The sequence below is a fragment of the Trichoderma aggressivum genome, assembly GCF_033847375.1.
Source record: "Trichoderma aggressivum f. europaeum strain CBS 100526 chromosome Unknown scaffold_004, whole genome shotgun sequence".
Classification (NCBI taxonomy): domain Eukaryota; kingdom Fungi; phylum Ascomycota; class Sordariomycetes; order Hypocreales; family Hypocreaceae; genus Trichoderma; species Trichoderma aggressivum.
The window spans coordinates 520,563-538,541 of record NW_026946370.1 but is presented as its reverse complement, the minus strand read 5'-3'; the positions used below and the strand labels follow the sequence as shown (position 1 = coordinate 538,541).

Here is a 17,979-nt window from a genome sequence, read left to right as displayed (position 1 = left end):
GTTGAAGCCATCCGACAAGGGAATTATTTCTAGAGAGTCAACCAGTCAATTGAAGTCGTCAAACGGGACCATTGTAAGTGGAAAGGGCACTGGATAAATATCAAGTGGTGTACTCTTGAAGCTCAACATTATACGCACTCCCAGGCAGTTGCGATGAGCTGCGTTCAACACCAGATTACAGTATACATGTACAAGCAAATGGTTGCCCAAACGCTTTTAACCAAGTGCTCAACCACTTCCCGGGGCGTAAGACGGAAACCAATAACGAGCCCTGAGACTGAATCAGTAGGGTCTAGGTTTAGTGTTCAAAGGCTTTAAGTGAGCATTTTCCAAATTGGGTTAAAGGGTGTGAACACTGTACGCCTTCATCTACTTAAGGTGACGCTCAACTGACGAGTTTCGACGTTGAGCTTTAAGACCATCTTGCAGATGGCCAATCATGGTGAAAAGTGCGGTGATAAAACCCTACTATAAGTTCCCTCAATATGTTGATTGAAAATTCGCTAATCAGCAAAGTAATTAAATGTAATTGTATATACAAGCTGTCCTTTTACCACTCCACCTCTTCTTCTCTGCTTTAGCTCGAGATATTCGTGCCTATCGCCTAGTCAGTTGCTAATACAATATCCTGCCAAGCCTGCTTTGGTCGCTATAGTGTATAGGTAGGTAATGATGGAGCTAGAAACATGCCATGACATATAGAGCACCACTGTTCGAAAAGATGTTATATTACTACTTGACTGAGTTTCTCATTAATCCGCCCAAGGCCGACCGAGCTTCAACTCCAGCGGAGAACTCCATGCGACTACCAAAGGCTCTCCCTTCCAGCAACAGATGGCTGCCACTACTCAACATCGATACCGAGTTATACAGGTTGGTACTGCCGATCATTTTAGCATACTACCTATAATCAAATCCTTGCAGGCATAGAACAGGACTTAGATTGCAGATACGGTTGAGGCACACGTATGGCTTACAATAGTTCGAACCAACCAATCCTTTACATTTTGAGCCCTATATTCCCAGTCCCATTAGTACCTATCCTTTACTGTAACCGACAACATCTGCTCCAGCATGGTGACACTTACAAGTGGTAGACAATCTCACTTGACTAAAACTGCACTGGCTAATGACTAGATAAGTGATATTGAGCTTCATTGTTGCTTAATGTAAGAGTTCAATTTGTGACAATACAATGATGCAGATGAACAAAGGGACGCAAAAAAGAACCAGATAAAAGGGATAAAGGAAGACCTTTTATAGATGACGATGCTGGCAGCTTAATAAGACTGCCAGGTTCTGCCCGACATCTCTCAGCCAGGCGATTCAAAGCCCCATGTCTCACAGCATCGGTAGGCCGTCTCGCTACCAATTAATCCTGCGAGTTCCAGAGACCACGGACGAAATCAATAAATCAAGCCAACTCTGTCATTCATGGTGAAAGTTACACAGATAGAAACGTTCCATAGCGTAAAATGTCTAAGAAGGGTCGTGGGCAGCTAGTCATAGGATTCAAGCCATACGCTACCAAGGTACTCACCGGTTTCTGAGCAGTAATCGTTGCAAGATCCGAATTCATCGTGTACCTAATATGGAGAATTATCATCACAAATCAAAGGTGATACAGAGTTGATTCAAGTCGACTTACTAAAAACTAGGAGATTGGCATAGATAACACTGGAAGGCTTACAGTAATAAAGTGATCTCAGACAATCACAAGGGGGGAGAGATGATCTGCAATACTGACGTTACACCACGGCAAAAGATCGCTCGACCAAGACTTGTGAGATATCCATACTGTCTAAGTAAGAACAATGAGTAGAGTAATAGCAGGAAAAGACGTCATTACATCCAACATCAGTGCTATACTTGGCGAATCCTGTTTGATGACCGAGCATTAGCTCGTACAACCACTAGTAGTAGATCCTTACCATGATCGACACATCTTGGTAAGATCGGGGAGGAGCAATATGGTGTAACCGTAGCCACCTCTTGTCCCTCATTTAAGCAATAGAATCGGATCATGAAAGCTAGGAGTCTCAGTGGGTTCTGGGACCACAGCAGATGTGTTGAGTGTTTGGTTCATGTTCTGGGTATTCGTCACACTTGTTCAATATATCCCAATAGTCCCATACGAGTTATCCCTTGACAAGCACAGCGGGAAAGAAAAAAAGAATGCAAACATTTTTAACCCAAAACCATCCCAATGCATGCCTTCTTATCTCTATTCATCCATGCAGTCTGACTGTGCCAATTTTTCCCGCTTCATACAAGTTCAAAACAAAAACGCCAAATGCTCTCAATCGCCAAAACACCCGAGGTTGGCCACGCTGACGCCCGCGACCTCCTCAATGCCCCGATACACGCAAACTGCCTCCTAGACCTCGTCATTGTCATCGTCGTCCGTCATTTCCATCCTCGTCTCTTCCTTTTCGTCTTCATCGTCAATCAACATCGTCCGCCGCCTGCCCACTCTCCCCTTTCCCTTGTCCATCATGCTACGGCCCGGTCTGTTGCCATACACTTTCTGAGACGCCTCCCCCTTCTTTCTTTCCAAAAGTTGCTCAAAATCCGCCAAGTCTTCTGCTTCCTCCTCCGCAGCGCCGTCCATCAAAGCGGTTTCTTCCAACGCCTTGTTTAGAAGCTCCGTCGCGATGCTATCCTGCGGATGGATGGCCAGGGCCTCGTGAAGGACAACAACGGCCTCCTGTGGCTTGTTCTGTTCCATCAGAATGAGACCCTTGGCGCTAAAGATGGCCGCATCCTTGCCGCCTGCTCGCAGTACGTCGTCAAACTCCGCCAGGGCTCGGTTATAGTGCCGCAGCCGGCGAAAAGCGTGTCCTAAATTTGTCCTTGCTGCGAGCCACGCTGAGGGCTCGCTGTCATTCTCGTCAGCCACCTTGAGGGCTGCTGTGAAATACTGGACGGCGTCTTTTGGATTGTTCTGGTGGTATTTCACAATACCCATCTCGTTGAGAAGCAGTGGATCCGTCCTGCACAGCCCATAGGCAGTCTTGAGGAATTCCTCTGCAATAGTCATGTTGTTGAGCGCGTGATTCTGCATCCCCAGGAATATTTGAGGCAGGTGGGTGCCCATGAAGAGGCGAGCTGCTGTTGAGTATGCCGAAATGGCCTGGTCATGCTCTCCTTCCTCGGCAAATGTGTGGGCGAACCCTATCCAGGCAGGGCCAAAATGTGCGTCCATCATGCTCGCTTTGCTAAAATACCGCCTGGCTTCTGCAATTTTCTTGATGCTGAAATAATAGATGCCCACGGCTAACCATGTACAGGGCTCTTCAGGATGGGTGTCTGCCAGGTCGTGTGAAATCAGGAACAGCAAGTTCTTCATCTTGAGTTCGTAGAGGCAGGCGAGGTGGACGGGGTATATCGCAAAGTTGTACTTGTCCTCTTCCAAGATGGCGTTGGTAATGGTCAGGGCGTCTCGGTATCGGCACTGAGTGTACAACAAATCGGCTCGGGCAAGCTGTAGGTCGGGGTTAGCGGCCAGCTGATAGTGTGTTGACAGCGAATCGTAGGCGGCATCGAAAGCCGCGGGATTTCTGTATTTGGAAAGCCGTGTGGTGTAGAGCATCTTTGTGAACTCGGCCGCCTCCTGAGAGGACTTTGGGTCTCCCGAGAGGTGTATTGAATCAAAGTCTAGGCTGTCGAGGAACTGCCACTCCTCGTCTGGCGATAGTAGAGAATTCTTCATCAGCTGCTGGAACGCCTCGAAGCACTGCACGTCGATCCGAACCGCATCCTTGTAACACTCCTTGGCACGATCAAAGGCATTTTGCTTGGCATAGCAGATGCCCCGGAGGAAGCACATAGCTGCCTCAAATCGTCGGGTCGCCGCCTCGTCGTCCCCGGCCTCGTCGTCTCGCCTTCGGCCGCTGCGAGCCTGGTTTGAGGCCTTGCGCTTGTTACTCGGGCCATTGGATATCAGGTGTGTCGGGTTGCGCTCCCCAAGGACAGCCAAGGCCTCGTCAAATCGAGACTGCTTGATGAGACAGTGCCCGGCAAGATAGCGACAGGCAGGGTTGCGGCTGATGAGGTCTTGCTTGGAGAGGAACGATTGCGCACGCGTGTAGTTTCCCGTCGCAAAGTGGACTTGGGCCAGCCAAAAGGCATCGTTGTCGTCGTCTATGAATTGAGGATACGCATGCATTAGCACAGATGCCTACCGTGATGAAGAATTGCCCGGTGGTCACAGACTGGTCAAGGCGAGGAGCTTGTCTCCGATAAAGATTGCCGATTCATATTGTGCCTTGTTGAGAGCATCCTGCCTCCAATCCCTCAGAAACTTCTCCATCCTCTAGCATCGAGAAGGGAACATCGGGCAGGGAGAAAATAACCGAGGAAGAAGTAAAGTACAATAAAAAAGGTAACAGATAGATGAGAAAGAAGAACAAATCGTTTAGGTGTTTAACCGGGTATCATGACTGGGGGGTTCGGCAGCAAGAGATGCTTGTATCGATATCGAATATCCAAATCTGAGGTTGACGCGCGAGAGATTGTTGTAGGCGCGTAAAGTTTGTTTGCAATGGACCGCTATGCTCAGTTGCTAGGGGTGAGATTGAACCTAAAGCGTTCGGGTTGCTACAGGGGGTGTGCTCTGCAAATAGCGGGGTAGCTTCAGCGGAACGACCCCTCAGTCCAGCGATACAGTCACTGGCTGCATCCGGGAACTCGGATTTCCAGGCCTGATTACAAGCTGAGTGAGAGGCGAACCTAGAAAAATATGAACTCCACAACTCCGATACAGGAGCGAGTCAAATCCTGCGCCGTCTTCAACACCAACATACGAGTACATCTAGGTAAGGTACTAGATAATCTTTGACACTCTCACAACTCCAATTGACTGACTCTCACTGCAAAGATATCGATTCGCATCTTGCAGACTCAAAAACCAGCCCAACCCAGACACAATGACCACCTCTGCCCCCATCCGTGCTGCGGCCCTCGCCCGCAACACCAACGAGACATCCATCCAGATCGCCATCAGCATCGACGGAGGCGAGCTTCCTCAGGATACCGACCCCCGGCTGCTCGAGGTCGCCAGCGCGCACGCTTCGCAGTCTAGCAAGTCTCAGGTGATTTCCATCAACACGGGCATCGGCTTCTTGGACCACATGCTGCATGCGCTGGCGAAGCACGCCGGCTGGAGCATGGCGCTCAACTGCAAGGGCGATCTCCACAGTTCGTTCCTCTCTCTCTCTCCCCCTCTGTCTTTATGTGTGATAAAGATGCCATATCGTTCTAACAATACCTTGCGCAATATCTAGTTGACGACCACCACACTGCTGAAGACTGCTGCCTCGCCGTCGGCACTGCCTTTGCCAAAGCCCTCGGCGCCCTGACTGGTGTCGCCCGCTTCGGCTACGCCTACGCCCCTCTGGACGAGGCTCTCTCTCGCGCCGTCGTCGATCTGTCCAACCGCCCCTACGCCGTCGTCGACCTGGGCCTCAAGCGCGAGATGCTGGGCCAGCTCAGCACCGAGATGATCCCCCACTGCCTGCAGAGCTTTGCCCAGGCCGCTCGCATCACCTTGCACGTCGACTGCCTGCGCGGTGACAACGACCACCACCGGGCTGAGAGTGCCTTTAAGGCTCTGGCTGTGGCCATTCGCATGGCTACTACCAGGGTTGCCGGCAAGGAGGGTGAGGTTCCTAGCACCAAGGGTACATTGAGCGCTTAAGGAGAGGAAGATCATGCGGGGAGAAGAAAAAAAAATAGAAAAGGCGAAAAGTAGAATTTGGAGTTTGGCGTATTGTGTTTTGGATAGTGGTGATGCACCATATCCCGCTGATGCGGTTCGGTTGGCTATCTTTGACCATTTGGCGAGCTTTCACAGGAGGGCATATTTTGATATTGGAATAGAAATCATTTTAGATATGCATATGCAGCCAACCCATTTTATTTGCCCCAAGAAACTAGCCATCATACATGTAACATTTTTATACACCTCTTACGTCCTGTAGTCGCCGTTAATCGTAACATAATCGTGGCTGAAATCGCATGTCCAATGAACGATGCTCTTATCGCCAGTTCCCAGTCTCACCAGGATTTCCAGGTCCTCCATCTCAAGAATCTCACTCGCTCTCTGCTCATCTACATTCTCCGGCTCACCGTTAACCAACAGCTTCAGCTCAGCTGAGCCGTCAGTGGGAACAAACGACACACTCGTACGCTCAGGGATAATTTCAGGGACATCGTTGACGGGCTGGCCGGGAGGTGAGATGAGAGCGTATCCAGCGGCACACAGAATGCGGCCCCAGTTGGCATCTTTTCCGTACAGAGCCGTCTTGACGAGGGGCGAACGAGCAATGGCACGAGCTATCTCGCGCGAGGCAGCCTCAGAAGCACCGTCCACGACGCGGATTGTGACAAACTTGGTGGCTCCCTCGCCGTCACGGACGAGGTACTTGGCCAGCTCGGCGGAAAAGTCAGTCACCAGGTCCTTCAAAGCTTCATAGTCGGCAGATTGCTCGGACGAAACCTCGTTGCCGCCAGCAGCACCGTTGGCAAGCAGGGCGACGGTGTCGTTGGTAGAGGTGTCGCCGTCAATGGTCAACGCATTGAACGAGCGGTCGACGGAGTACTTGAGCAGAGGGTTCATGAGACTCGGGGCAATGGGTGCGTCAGTAGCCAGGATAGTGAGCATGGTGGCCAGGTTGGGGGCCATCATGCCGGCGCCCTTGGTCATGCCCGCAATGCGGTACTCGACACCAGGAGAAGACGGCAGCTCAAAGGTCCTAGACATGAGCTTGGGGAAGGTGTCTGTGGTGCAGATGGCCTTGGCACAGTCCAGCCAGTGTCGGTGAGAGTCTCCGGCCTGGTGATAGGCCATGGGGATGTGGTCCACGATTTTCTGGATAGGGAGTCTAGAGGGAGAGCATCAGTCAACCCAATTCGTCAACAGCCATCTTCTTCTTGAGACTAACCTTTGTCCAATCACACCCGTGCTCATCACCAGCGTCGAATCCTCGCTGCCAACCCTCTGGTCCGCCGTCCGGGCCATGCTCGCCGCATCCTCCAGCCCTCCGACGCCGGTCACGGCATTGGCATTGCCCGAATTGACAATGACGCTGCGAAGCCCATCATTGGCCTTGCTCTGCAGAATCTTGCGGCTAAACGTCACCGGCGCCGCCTGGAACTTGTTCTTGGTGAAGACGGCCGCCGCCGACGCTGGCCGGTCCGACGTGACGAGGGCGAGATCCGGCTTGCTGGTGTTGCCCGGCTTGACGCCGACGAAGACGCCCGACGCCAGGAAGCCCTTGGGATACGTGCCGGATGTGGGCACGTACTTGAGCTTGGCCGGCGGGATGGCGCTGGCCAGGCCGGTGGAATAAGCGCGCTTGAATTTAAGCATGGCTTGTGAGGAAAGATGGGAGAGTGGCTATAATTGCATTGTCGTGTGAGCTGTGCTTGTGCAGAGTGGGTTGAGAGAGACTTTTAGCTGTAGTGATTAGCAGCTAACTTCGGAGCTATGATGTCCAGTGCCAAAGCTTGCGGCAGCCAACTGTTGGTTATGAGTCAAGTGGGTGATAAGCTATGGGCATTGAGAGCCGATGCTGGCGATTGCAGCAGGTGAAGAGTCATTCGTCTGTTGAATCTGAGCTGTACTCATGGATATTGAATTCAGTACATGTATGATTGGCCTTTGATTCTACAAGAGTCTCCGATTTCATCATTTCCTCTTGTTGATATCTGACACCGGAATTTGATTTGCCCCAGTCAGTAGCATATCCCACCTTACACCAAATTACCCAGTACTTAAGATGCACCAAATCAAGCCATTGTCATTGTACAGATAAAGCATATATCGAGTGATGCATCTGTTTCTGTCATTCTCTTTATTTCATTTACATCATCAATACTTCTTTTGTTCCTGCTGGTGCCTGCTTTAGCTGAATCGCTGCCTGCCGTAAGTACCACCAGCTTGTCACTTTGGCTTACCTAATGCTCCAGCTCACAGACCCACTCCACGCCCTATAAAATCTCTTCCACCCGCCCGCCTTTTTCACTCTTCTTTTCTTTCCTTTCTTCCCCATCCAAGTGCACGGGCGTTTTCCTTCTCCGTGAAGCGATAAGCTGAGAGAGGAATTTTGCTAGTTGAAAACTATACACTGACCACTCCTGGCTGGGTTCGCCTGGCCAGGGAATATTTGGAACCCTACAAACTCTCTGCTTGTTTGGTGGAAAGAACCCTTTTTCTCTTTCATTGCGGTTGGTCCCTGGAGGACTGGCGTGAAGAAGGAGGCTCTGGCTGGGGATGATTTGAGGCGGCACGGAGTGGTGGTTACGTAGGAACGACGCGTCACGGCTGGATCAGTGATGATGGACGGATTTTGGGCATCTGGAGTTTTGTGGACGGTTTTCTAGATATCGAAGCATCACTCGCGTTACGGTGTGTGGCCTGTTTTGTATGTAGCCTTGCAGCATATTCGAGTCGTAGGAACAAACTGAGCTGCTGCGTCTCTCTGTTTTGACCCGGTGAAGGAGCAGCATCGCATATTTCGTCCACAGCAAGACATCGTCACAAACTTAGTACTTCGTCGCATCAACTCTCTCTCTCTCTCTCTCTCTCTCTCTCTCTCTCTCTCTCCCTCTCTCTCTACGTGACTCAGTCGTCTCTCTCTATCCAATATCGTATCCCAAGCACTTCAAGCTTTCTCTCTCGCGCCGCCGTGAAAAATGCAGCCAAAGTTTCTGCTGCAGCGTCTGGAGCTTTAGCGCGGGGCATTTCCGTTTCTACCATCGATTCTTTTCCAGTGACTCAAAAGAGACCCCACCTTTGAACTCTCACAAGCAGCATTTCATGGACTGACACACTTTCGCATTCTTTGGACGGGATTTGTTTGTTTCTTGAGCTTTTGCATCTTCGGTGCCTCATCTTGCGACGACGTAACAGCTTCCACTCAGTTTCCCTCCCAGCATCAATTGTCGCGACCAAAGTCTACGGCCCCGATACGACTCTATCCATCTAGTGATACGACCTCTCGCCTCTACATCCTCCCATCTGTCTCAGAACCAACCTCTTAATGGCGGCAGAAGCAGGCCAGCCCGCGCCGAAAAGCGAGGCTCCAACAGAAAAGAAGGACCAGGGAGACCAAAAGAAGGGCGCCAAAGACCAGAGCAAGGCCCCCACGGCAACAGCAGCAGCAGCAGCTGAAGGCGGCGAAAAGAAGCTGTCCAACGCCGAGCTGAAGAAGAAGGCCAAGGAGGAAAAGGCCGCCAGGAGAGCAGCAGCAAAAGTCTCACAGCCACAGCCGCCCGCCAGCGCGCCGGGCCAGGGCGACAGCGCAAAGGGCGGCAAGCCCAAGCCCAAGCAAGATGGACCGCAGGCGGGCGCTCAGCATGGAAAGACTGCCGTCCCGCGATCGGCCGCGCCCATGACGGCGACGGCGCCCAAGGAGGCAAAACCGTCGGTTCCAGAGTGCTTCAGCCATTTGGCCATGGCCAAGGGGGTCAACCTGACACATGCGGACAAGGATGTGCACCCCGCTGTGTTGCTGCTGGGCCAGCAGATGAGCACCATGGCCATCAGTGATAGCACCACTCGGCTGGAAGCTACACTCCTGGCATTCAAAAAGGTAAAAGACAGATTCTATTATCAAGTCATCTTCACTGGGATACATACATCTAACAAGAGAATACAAAATCAGGTCATCGATTCATACACAACACCCCACGGCACCACGCTCTCACGACACTTCACCTCCCACGTCCTCAACCCCCAAATCGTCTACCTCACAGCATGCCGCCCCATGTGCTTCTCCATGGGCAACGCCATCAGATGGCTCAAGCTTCAGATCAGCAAGATTGATATCGACATGGCCGACTCTGACGCCAAGAAGCTCCTCTGCGAGGCCATCGACAGCTTCATCCACGAGCGCATCACCCTCGCCGACCTCGTCATCGTCAACACCGCCGCCGACATGATCGCCCAGGACGACGTCATCCTCACATACGCCCACCACCACCTCGTCGAGCGCGCCCTGCTCAAGGCAAAGGCCGCCGGCAAGCGCTTCAAGGTCATCCTCGTCGACGACCCCTTTGAGCGCGTCGGCCTCGCCCACGTCAAGAAGCTCGCCGCCGCGGGGATCCCCGTCGCCTACTCGCCCGACTTTGGCGCCCTGCGCACCAATCTCCAGGAGGCCACCACCGTCCTCGTCGCCGCAGAGGCCATGTTTAGCAACGGCGCCATGTATGCGCGAGCGGGCACCTGCGACGTCGCCACGGCGGCGTTTGATCTCGGCGTGCGTGTCACTTCGCTGTGCGAGACGATCAATTTCACCGAGAGGGTGTCGATAGATTCGCTCACCTACAACGAGATTGATCCGGAGAGGAACACGGATGAGGAGTTTAGACTGCTGTTTGACACGACGAGGGACAAGTCGATCTCGGCCGTTGTCACGGAGTTGGGAATTTGTTCGGCCAAGTCGGTCCCTGCGATTTTGCGGAAGCTGGAGGAGTTGTAAAAGGGAGGCACATGAGCATGTAGCTAGGAAAAGACGTAAAATCGAATCAAGGAATAAAAAAAACAAGCAAACAATTAAGCCAATTGTGTTCTCATCATGACATTTGCAACAATGACTCACTCGTATATCGTGAATATCAGGTAGCAAAACATGTCTGTAGCTTTGATTCATTTCCATTGAGTCCTCATCGCTGGTTCACCACAGCCAAAAAAGCTCATCATTTCTCCTCCCCCATCTATATGTACAAAAAAATCCCCGGATATCCCACACACCCCCCTCCTTCATTTTTTACATCCCCCCTCCCATCAAGACACTCCAAATCCTCCATCTTAAGCCTCCTGTCTCTCCGCATCCCGCTGTGCCTTTCTCGCCCTCTTCTCCAACAGCGCCCTCTTCCGCTCGTTCAGCATCGCGGTCTGCTTGTCGTCCACGCCCTGCAGCCAGTACCCGAAGCTCGCGCCGCCCGCCGCGTACACGGGGTACGCCCACAGCGACGACTTGTTGAAGAAGGGCCGCATTTCGATGCCGACCTGCCAGAAGCGCACGGCGAGGCCTATTTGCCGAGCAAACAAGATATCATTAGCATGCCTTTTTTTTTTCTCAAATAGTTCGCCTCTCTCCAACAGTGTGCCTTTCTTGAATAGGCTGCCTTTTTCTTTCGAAGGGTTTTTGTAGGTGGGGAGGGGAGTTGAGAGACAAACCGAAACAGCTCCAGAATGCAATACGGTGGACCATTGTGAGAATGAATTGACTCTCGGTGGGAAGGTTAAAAGAGTCTTTTGGATGGTGGGATTTATTGTTTTTTGCAGGGGCCGCGGGGCGGAAGGAATTGGCCGAGTCGAGCTTGAAGATTGAGATGCGCGGGTATCTGGAGTTTGGGATCCGGGATGGTGATGAGGTTGGGCGGTTCTTCGGGAATTGGAGCGTCACGTGGCTAGGCATGTGACCTTGACTTATAACTTGCACCAGCAGATGCTCCTATGATTAGAGGTCTGAACTGGGTGTACAATTATTGTAAATCATTATTGGAGAGATTCTTTTAAATTGAAATATTAATAGTAAGTAATTGACATGGTTGGTCACTTTGGCGATTCGATGCTGTGTTTGGCAGTTGTGTGACCCCATTCACCAACAACTCCATGACAAGATACCAGAAACATCATCAGTTTATGAGTCTAAATTAGAGAGTCTAACATAAAAGGCATTTCTAAGGAAATCACCCCCCAGCATGTCATTGCGACCATTCCTTCTTCCCTCATCTATCATTCAATGTATTCGTCAAACGCCTCGCAAACAGGAAATGGAAACAGAAATCGACGCCACACAATGCATTCATCATATGAACCAACCACGGTCTTGGGCTGTTCTTCATACCGGTCGATAGGCCGGTGGAGGGTCTAAAGGCACTGCCGCTGTTTGCGACATTGGTCGAGTAGACGGTTGAGACGGCGCAGGAGCTCCCTGAGTCCACTGCGTCGTCTTCGCCATCATCTTGCCCATGTATTGCTGAATAAACGATTCACTGTCCAAGAGTTAGCAAGGTAACAATACGAAAAGAAATCAAGGGAAACAACATACGTATAATAGCTGTGATCAGAGTTGTGCAGTGAAACCAGATTGTGAGCAAGCTCGTGAGCCAGCACAACCCACCACCAAGTGCCCGCTTCAGCCCTACCAGCTCCATTTGGAACATCAATCTGGGCAGCATGCAGTTGCAGAAAGAACCGGAAGTTGCAAAAGATGCTTCCGCCAGTGTTGAATGCTATCGTTCCACCAGATTCGTCATGAAAGATGTGAAGCACCTTTGGCGCCAACGAGTAGACGTTTCCAATTTCGACCAGAAGCGATGCAAAAGAGTTAATCGCAGCGAGATTTGTTGACAAGAAGGCAGCTGCATGGGCAGTCATTTCTTTGGCCACATAGACTTTCATACCATTTGAAGCCTCTGCCACAAATGTAATGTTTTGGGCCGGCTTCTTGTCGCAGTATGTCGCCTGTTCTTTGACCTCGGAGACCTGAGGCTCTGAGTAAACACTATCAGATCCGTGTGCTCGCGTCGCATTGACCGCATTCAAGAGATTCTGCTGGACCACAGCTGGGTTGGTCACTTTGCCGTCATCGTTTTGCGATTGTCCGTTACCACCAGACTGATCAGGGCCTCGAGTGGTAAAATTCGAGTTGTTGCCCATAAACTGCTCCACCTGTCCTCGAGAGTCATTCTTATCGTCATCCTGCGTATCAAAGCCAAATCGGCGGCTGAGGTTCGAAAACAAGCCCCTGCTCTTCCTATTATTCGCATTTCTATCCTGCGCATTCTCCTCGGGCGAATCCCAGGCTCCAGGCATAGAAGATTTCGGAGATCTGGGAGCTTCCCGCGCAGCCTCCGCTGCCTGTGGAAGCTGCTGAGACTTGGAATGCTCTGCCTGGGATTGAGCCCAGTTTTGCTCCCTCTCCCGAATCTGCTTTTGCTCCTCTTCCAGCGCCTTGCGCCTTTCTTCCTCTGCAATTCGCGCCTCTGCGGCCTTTGCTCGCAGAATTCGGTCGACATTGTATCCACGCGACCGCAATCCGAGGAGATCCAGGGTGAGGAACGGTTCGAAGAACAGGTACGCTTGCTGGTTAGGCCTGTCGAGCAGCATTTGACATATCGCTTGACCAACTTGGTACATGTCTGGCTTTCCATCATCCGTCACATACAGGACCCATGATCTGTTGTTGTATGTCGCGGCCGCAGAGCGTTTCTCAGTGTGTGTCTGTCTCTGGCCTTGTAAGCTTCGTCGAAGCGCTACCGAACGGACCACCTCCACAGTCAGGTTCCTCTCGAGCCACTTTGCGTCGTGCTTAATGGCATCCCGGCGGTAGTTGGCGTACTCGTAAAGGAAGATCTTGGACCGTTCGAGAACGTGCTTCTTGAGCGATTCAGCCAGCTGCTGCCGTGCTGTGTGGGGGCCGATGCGCACATCCTCTTGGACTATGCTGCTTAGCCTTGACGCACCGAGTCTTACATAGAAAGTCTCGAGAATGTCTTCTTCAGGAGCGCATATCAAATGCTCCTTGAAGAGACGATAGCTGATAATGTCGTCCACCACAACGATTTGACTAGCAGAAGCAAGCTGGTACTGCCTGATTGGAGCTTCATCCTCATCGAAATCATTGCTGTTAGCATTGCCTTTGGAAGGCGCCACAAGTTCCTTATAGGCGAGGAGACACGGCGAGCTTTTCATCTTGCGCCAAAGTTCCTTATCGCGCTGGAGAGTCGAAGTAGCCTCGGCTAAAGATTTGAGCAGATCCAAGTACTTCTCGGGACTCTGGAGAACGCTGAGAAGCCTTGCTGGCTCATTGCATGCCATATAGGCAACCTCCACCTTGGTCGGTTCGCTCTTTGCACCACATTTGAACAGAAAGATGTTCCCATCTTGACCAAAGTCTACAAAGTCAAAGATGTCCCCATAAGTTGAAGACGTTCCTATGTATGCCTGTGACGGAGTGATATAAGCAAGCTTTGCGCCAGACTTTTCTGAAGCGGAAGAGCTTGAACGCTTCACTGGAACGATTGAAGCATTTCGAAGCTTGACTAAGCTGCTTTCTCCAAGCTCACCAATGCGAGAGGCAAAATAGCTAAAGAGAATCATAGCAGATTGTTGATGCTGAGGGGGGCTGGCAAGCAGACGATTAACACACTCAGCCATGGGCGGATCTCTAGCAACGCCGAATTTCTGATATACATTGTTAGTTTGAATATGCATATTCGAAGGGAAAGGGTGCTTACGTTGGCGTGATCATGGAGGTCACGATTCAAAATGTCAAACCCGAGCACCGCCGCTTTCTCGTTGGTAAAGCACGCACCCGGTGTTACCAACTTGGTGCTTCCCTGAAGCGGTAGGATTGGTTTGCGGCAGTCGCTCAGATCAAAGGCGGCATACCGATTCGAGTGGTGATTGGCAATGAAGTAAGTCATTGCCGAGGTCCTCAGCGCCTGATCGCCTGACGACATCATGTCCACCAGCTCGGGAACTGAGGGGAAAGTCCGCAAGCCGAGGACAACCAGAAATCGAGCCTCAGGGCTGTTCGCTCGAAAGCTACCAGGAGGTCCTGGCCACTGAATGATGGGCAACTGGAGAGTTCGGAGGGAATCCTTGGGCTCAAACAGTTCCGAGACCTTGTACAGTTTTGTCGTGGCCTTTGTTGGCTCCGCACCTTTAGGCCCTGCTTCAGCGGGACAGATTCTGGATTCTCTCAACTTTCGAAGATCGCCTGATGGGATATCATTCTGCACAGAGGCCAAGTATTTAATGAGCTCCATATGACTCCATTTCTTTTGGCCATCTTCACCGGAAACATTGACCAGACGGGCAAAGATGGTCTCCAAGTCAACCGTCTTTCGAACGCCAAGAGCGGTCAAAAACTTTTCCTTAATCTTTTCGCAACCTTGGATGACCGGTAAGTCATCGAAGAGCTTGACAGTGGCAAAGAAAGACTCTGCAGGCTTTCTCAAGCCCAGCTTGGTCGGCATCATCGGAGTTGACTGGACGAGATTCTGCATCGTGCCCTTATTAATCATGGTCATGTGTTCCCAGTTCTTGGACAACACTGTAAGGACGGCGACAGCAAATTTAGGAGATCTAGTGACACTCTCCTCTTCCGCCCTAGAGGCTGTGGTTTCGATGAGAAATCGCAGCCACGGCACAATCTCCAAAGGCTCCCACCCAAGAGCTTCCAGTTCAGAAGCACTAATGTTGACAATGAGAGCATATGGAACGGTTGTTGGAGGGACAGGCATATTAGCAGGAATCTTTGAAAGACTAAGATAATTGCTTATACTGCCAAGGGCCACGATTTCGCCCTTGTCGTTTTCATCGCCGAGAGTGGCAACGGCAACGTCCATAAGCGCGGCCCTGCTTCCCGGGTCAATCTCGCCAGTCAAACTCTTCTTGCCCGCCCATTTTATAAAGTTGATGGCTTGGCTCTTCGTGAGGGCCTTGGCTTCCAGCTCTTCCTTGACATCCGTTACGGTGATGTGTGAGATGAGCCCAAAGTCTATCAGCTTCCTCACGAATGGCGCATCTGTCATGTCCTTGGGCACAACTGGGATGCTATCCACAAAGGCACTCAGCTCTGTCGATCCTAGACGAACTTGCGATGTCTGCAAGACACCTCGGCTTGAATACACCTCGATGGAGGCCTTCTTGAAACAGGTCCAGAAAGCCTCCTCGATGGTCTGTCCGACTTGGCTGCTTGGCGTAGAGTCGGCAAAGGTAAATGTCTTTAGAATGTGCAGCGCCTCGGGCATGAATCGGTTGACTATTTCGGCGGATATTTTCTTGCCAGCCTCAGATGATTGCCTTACTTTGCGATCGAGCTCGCTCATCTCATTGGCAAAGGCTAATCTGGCTATGATGCCAGAGGCTCGGAGAAGTTCAACGTTCCACGTTCTGACCCAGCGAGCGTTCAGGTCAATGGCCTCTCTCTCGACAGTTGGGATGACAGACGGGGCAGAAATATGCATTCCAGCGCCGGTTGTCTGCATAGTAGGGAATCCAATAAAGATGCGACCACCCGGCTTCTTGTTTGGCAGCACAGAAGCAAAGACATCTGTAGCCTTGGCAAAAGCGTCGTTATCTGGGTTCGAGCCCTTGGAAGCTTCAGCCTCGTCATATGATGTAGTGAGAATGGATATCTTTGTGGTCTTTGGCGGAGGCTTCTTGGTCGCACGCTCAAGCTCGGCGGAAAAGGAAGCGGAGACGTGGGTCTTGATGTTGGCAGTGGTAGCCCTGAGGAATATTGTTGCTTTGTTCAACGCGGTAACATCTTCCATAATTTTTGTCTGAGCTTGAGTCTCCTCTGTCTGCTGTTTTGTCTTGAAGAGAGGGCTGTTCGAGGTTGTCGTGGTGAATTTCGCAAAGAAGGATCTCAGAGAGGGAGCCTCGGTGGAACCGTATGAATCCGAGGCTTTTGCAGCGGATGCTGCTGCTTGGGGCTTCCATCCAACTACGTTCATAAAGGATGCGTCAATCTGTGTGCTTGTACGACCTACGCTCGTCACTTTCATAATGTTGTCTTTTGTCCTGGCCTCCAGGTCGCGAGGCAGCATCAGGTCAACATTGGGAGACGTCTTCTTGTGGAGGGAAAGAATCAGATGGTCATCGATCCAAAACTCAATCTTCTCCAGCGCAACAAAGGTAAGACTTGTAGCAAGAAACTGGCTGACGGAGAGCAGGTTCGGCATGGGAGTCGTCGTATTTCTATAATCTAGCACGAAGGCGGTGTATGGCGACGATTTATCCTCGGGTAGGTGTGACTTTTTGGTAAAGAGAGAGTTTCCTTTCCAGTAAAAGGCCATGGCCTCGCTGCCCGAGCTAACAAAGGGCTCCTCGCAGTCGGCAAAGACGCTGTAGAAGCCGACACCGAACGCTCCGATCTTGGTCTCATCGGGGTTTCCCTCTGCGATTCTCTTCAGACGGCCCCAGTCTGTCTTTGTAAACGGCTGGCCGTTGTTTTGGACAACCAGCCGCCGCAGCGTGTGGTTGGCTATCGTATGCTTCAACAGCTCGGATCGGTCCGCAGCGCTGGGGAGAGGGACAGTTGTTGACGGGTGCGTCTCCCACTTGATCGAAACAGTCGTGGCTTGCGCATCGGCCGCATTCTGAATGAGCTCTCGCAGCGTCGTCCACTCTCCTGAGTAACGGGCCAGGACCTTGTCAATGAGAGCGCGGGTGTCGACAGTGACGGCTTCTTCGTCTTCGCCGTCCCGCAAAGCGGCCGCCCGCAGGCTCGAGTAGTCCATCGCCATGGTCGCAGATGTTTTAGCAACTCAGAGGTGCATTCTCTATGGTTTGCGGCGCAAGACTAGAGGCATCACCAGGGTCAGTACGAAGGCCGCAGCTCGGCAAAAGGGGAAGAGATGCAGGGTTCAACTGACGAGTCAGCAAGTCTATAAACCGTGGCAAACAAAAGAGAGAAGAGTCTAGAACCACAAACTCCCCCGCGCATGGATGCCCGCACCGTTGAAGGGAGAAGTTGGTGAATGAGAGTCGAGCTTACGTTGCGGCTTGTGCCTTGGTTCATCAATGTCGACCGCTGTGCAGCACGTGAATTCGAGATTTAGGGGAGTCGCCATAGCGGCCGGCACTACCTACCTGTACTATAAGGTAGTAACCATCAAGTCTCCGGCCTTAAGTTCCATCAGTAACGCCACAATACGTTGGAGAGTTTAAGCTCAGATGGGCCGGCATTTGTTACGACAGTTATGTGTTAGGCTTCTGTTGTAAAAACTTTAAGTCTAGGTAGGTACCTATTCTTTATCCAACCGCTGGTTTACTGCCACGTCTTGCAGTACCTAGGTACTAAGGTTAGGTACCGTATTGCGCCGGACAGATCCATTGTAGGGTACCTTGTCTGCACCTTAGTAGACCAAGAGGTTAGTACGATATCAAGACCTGTACTGTGGTGCCTTGGTAAATAATAATGGGAATTCAAGCGCTGCAGTAAAAGGTGA

The 17,979-nt window shown here is 51.5% G+C and overlaps 5 protein-coding genes across 5 annotated transcripts; 2 read left to right on the top strand and 3 right to left on the bottom strand.

The window, feature by feature from the left end:
• Positions 1–2,377: 2,377 nt before the first annotated feature.
• On the bottom strand, positions 2,378–4,168 carry Triagg1_1742 (uncharacterized protein; the record flags this gene model as incomplete). Its single annotated transcript, XM_062895846.1, has 1 exon — positions 2,378–4,168. One exon carries the CDS (start codon positions 4,166–4,168, stop codon positions 2,378–2,380), a length of 1,791 nt encoding a protein of 596 aa, XP_062759281.1.
• A 760-nt stretch (positions 4,169–4,928) lies between these two features.
• Positions 4,929–5,698, top strand: Triagg1_1741 (uncharacterized protein; the record flags this gene model as incomplete). The annotated part of the gene is made up of 2 exons (XM_062895845.1): positions 4,929–5,199; positions 5,286–5,698. 2 exons carry the CDS (start codon positions 4,929–4,931, stop codon positions 5,696–5,698), a joined length of 684 nt encoding a protein of 227 aa, XP_062759280.1.
• A 270-nt stretch (positions 5,699–5,968) lies between these two features.
• Triagg1_1740 (uncharacterized protein) lies at positions 5,969–7,372 on the bottom strand (the record flags this gene model as incomplete). The annotated part of the gene is made up of 2 exons (XM_062895844.1): positions 5,969–6,884; positions 6,945–7,372. The coding sequence occupies 2 exons, from the start codon at positions 7,370–7,372 to the stop codon at positions 5,969–5,971; spliced, it is 1,344 nt and encodes a 447-aa protein (XP_062759279.1).
• Positions 7,373–9,044: 1,672 nt separating this feature from the next.
• Positions 9,045–10,484, top strand: Triagg1_1739 (uncharacterized protein; the record flags this gene model as incomplete). Its single annotated transcript, XM_062895842.1, has 1 exon — positions 9,045–10,484. The coding sequence occupies one exon, from the start codon at positions 9,045–9,047 to the stop codon at positions 10,482–10,484; it is 1,440 nt and encodes a 479-aa protein (XP_062759278.1).
• Positions 10,485–10,813: 329 nt separating this feature from the next.
• Triagg1_1738 (uncharacterized protein) lies at positions 10,814–17,274 on the bottom strand (the record flags this gene model as incomplete). Its single annotated transcript, XM_062895841.1, has 6 exons — positions 10,814–11,037; positions 11,186–11,462; positions 11,859–12,006; positions 12,063–14,102; positions 14,166–14,200; positions 14,254–17,274. The coding sequence occupies 6 exons, from the start codon at positions 17,272–17,274 to the stop codon at positions 10,814–10,816; spliced, it is 5,745 nt and encodes a 1,914-aa protein (XP_062759277.1).
• Between the last annotated feature and the right edge of the window lie 705 nt (positions 17,275–17,979).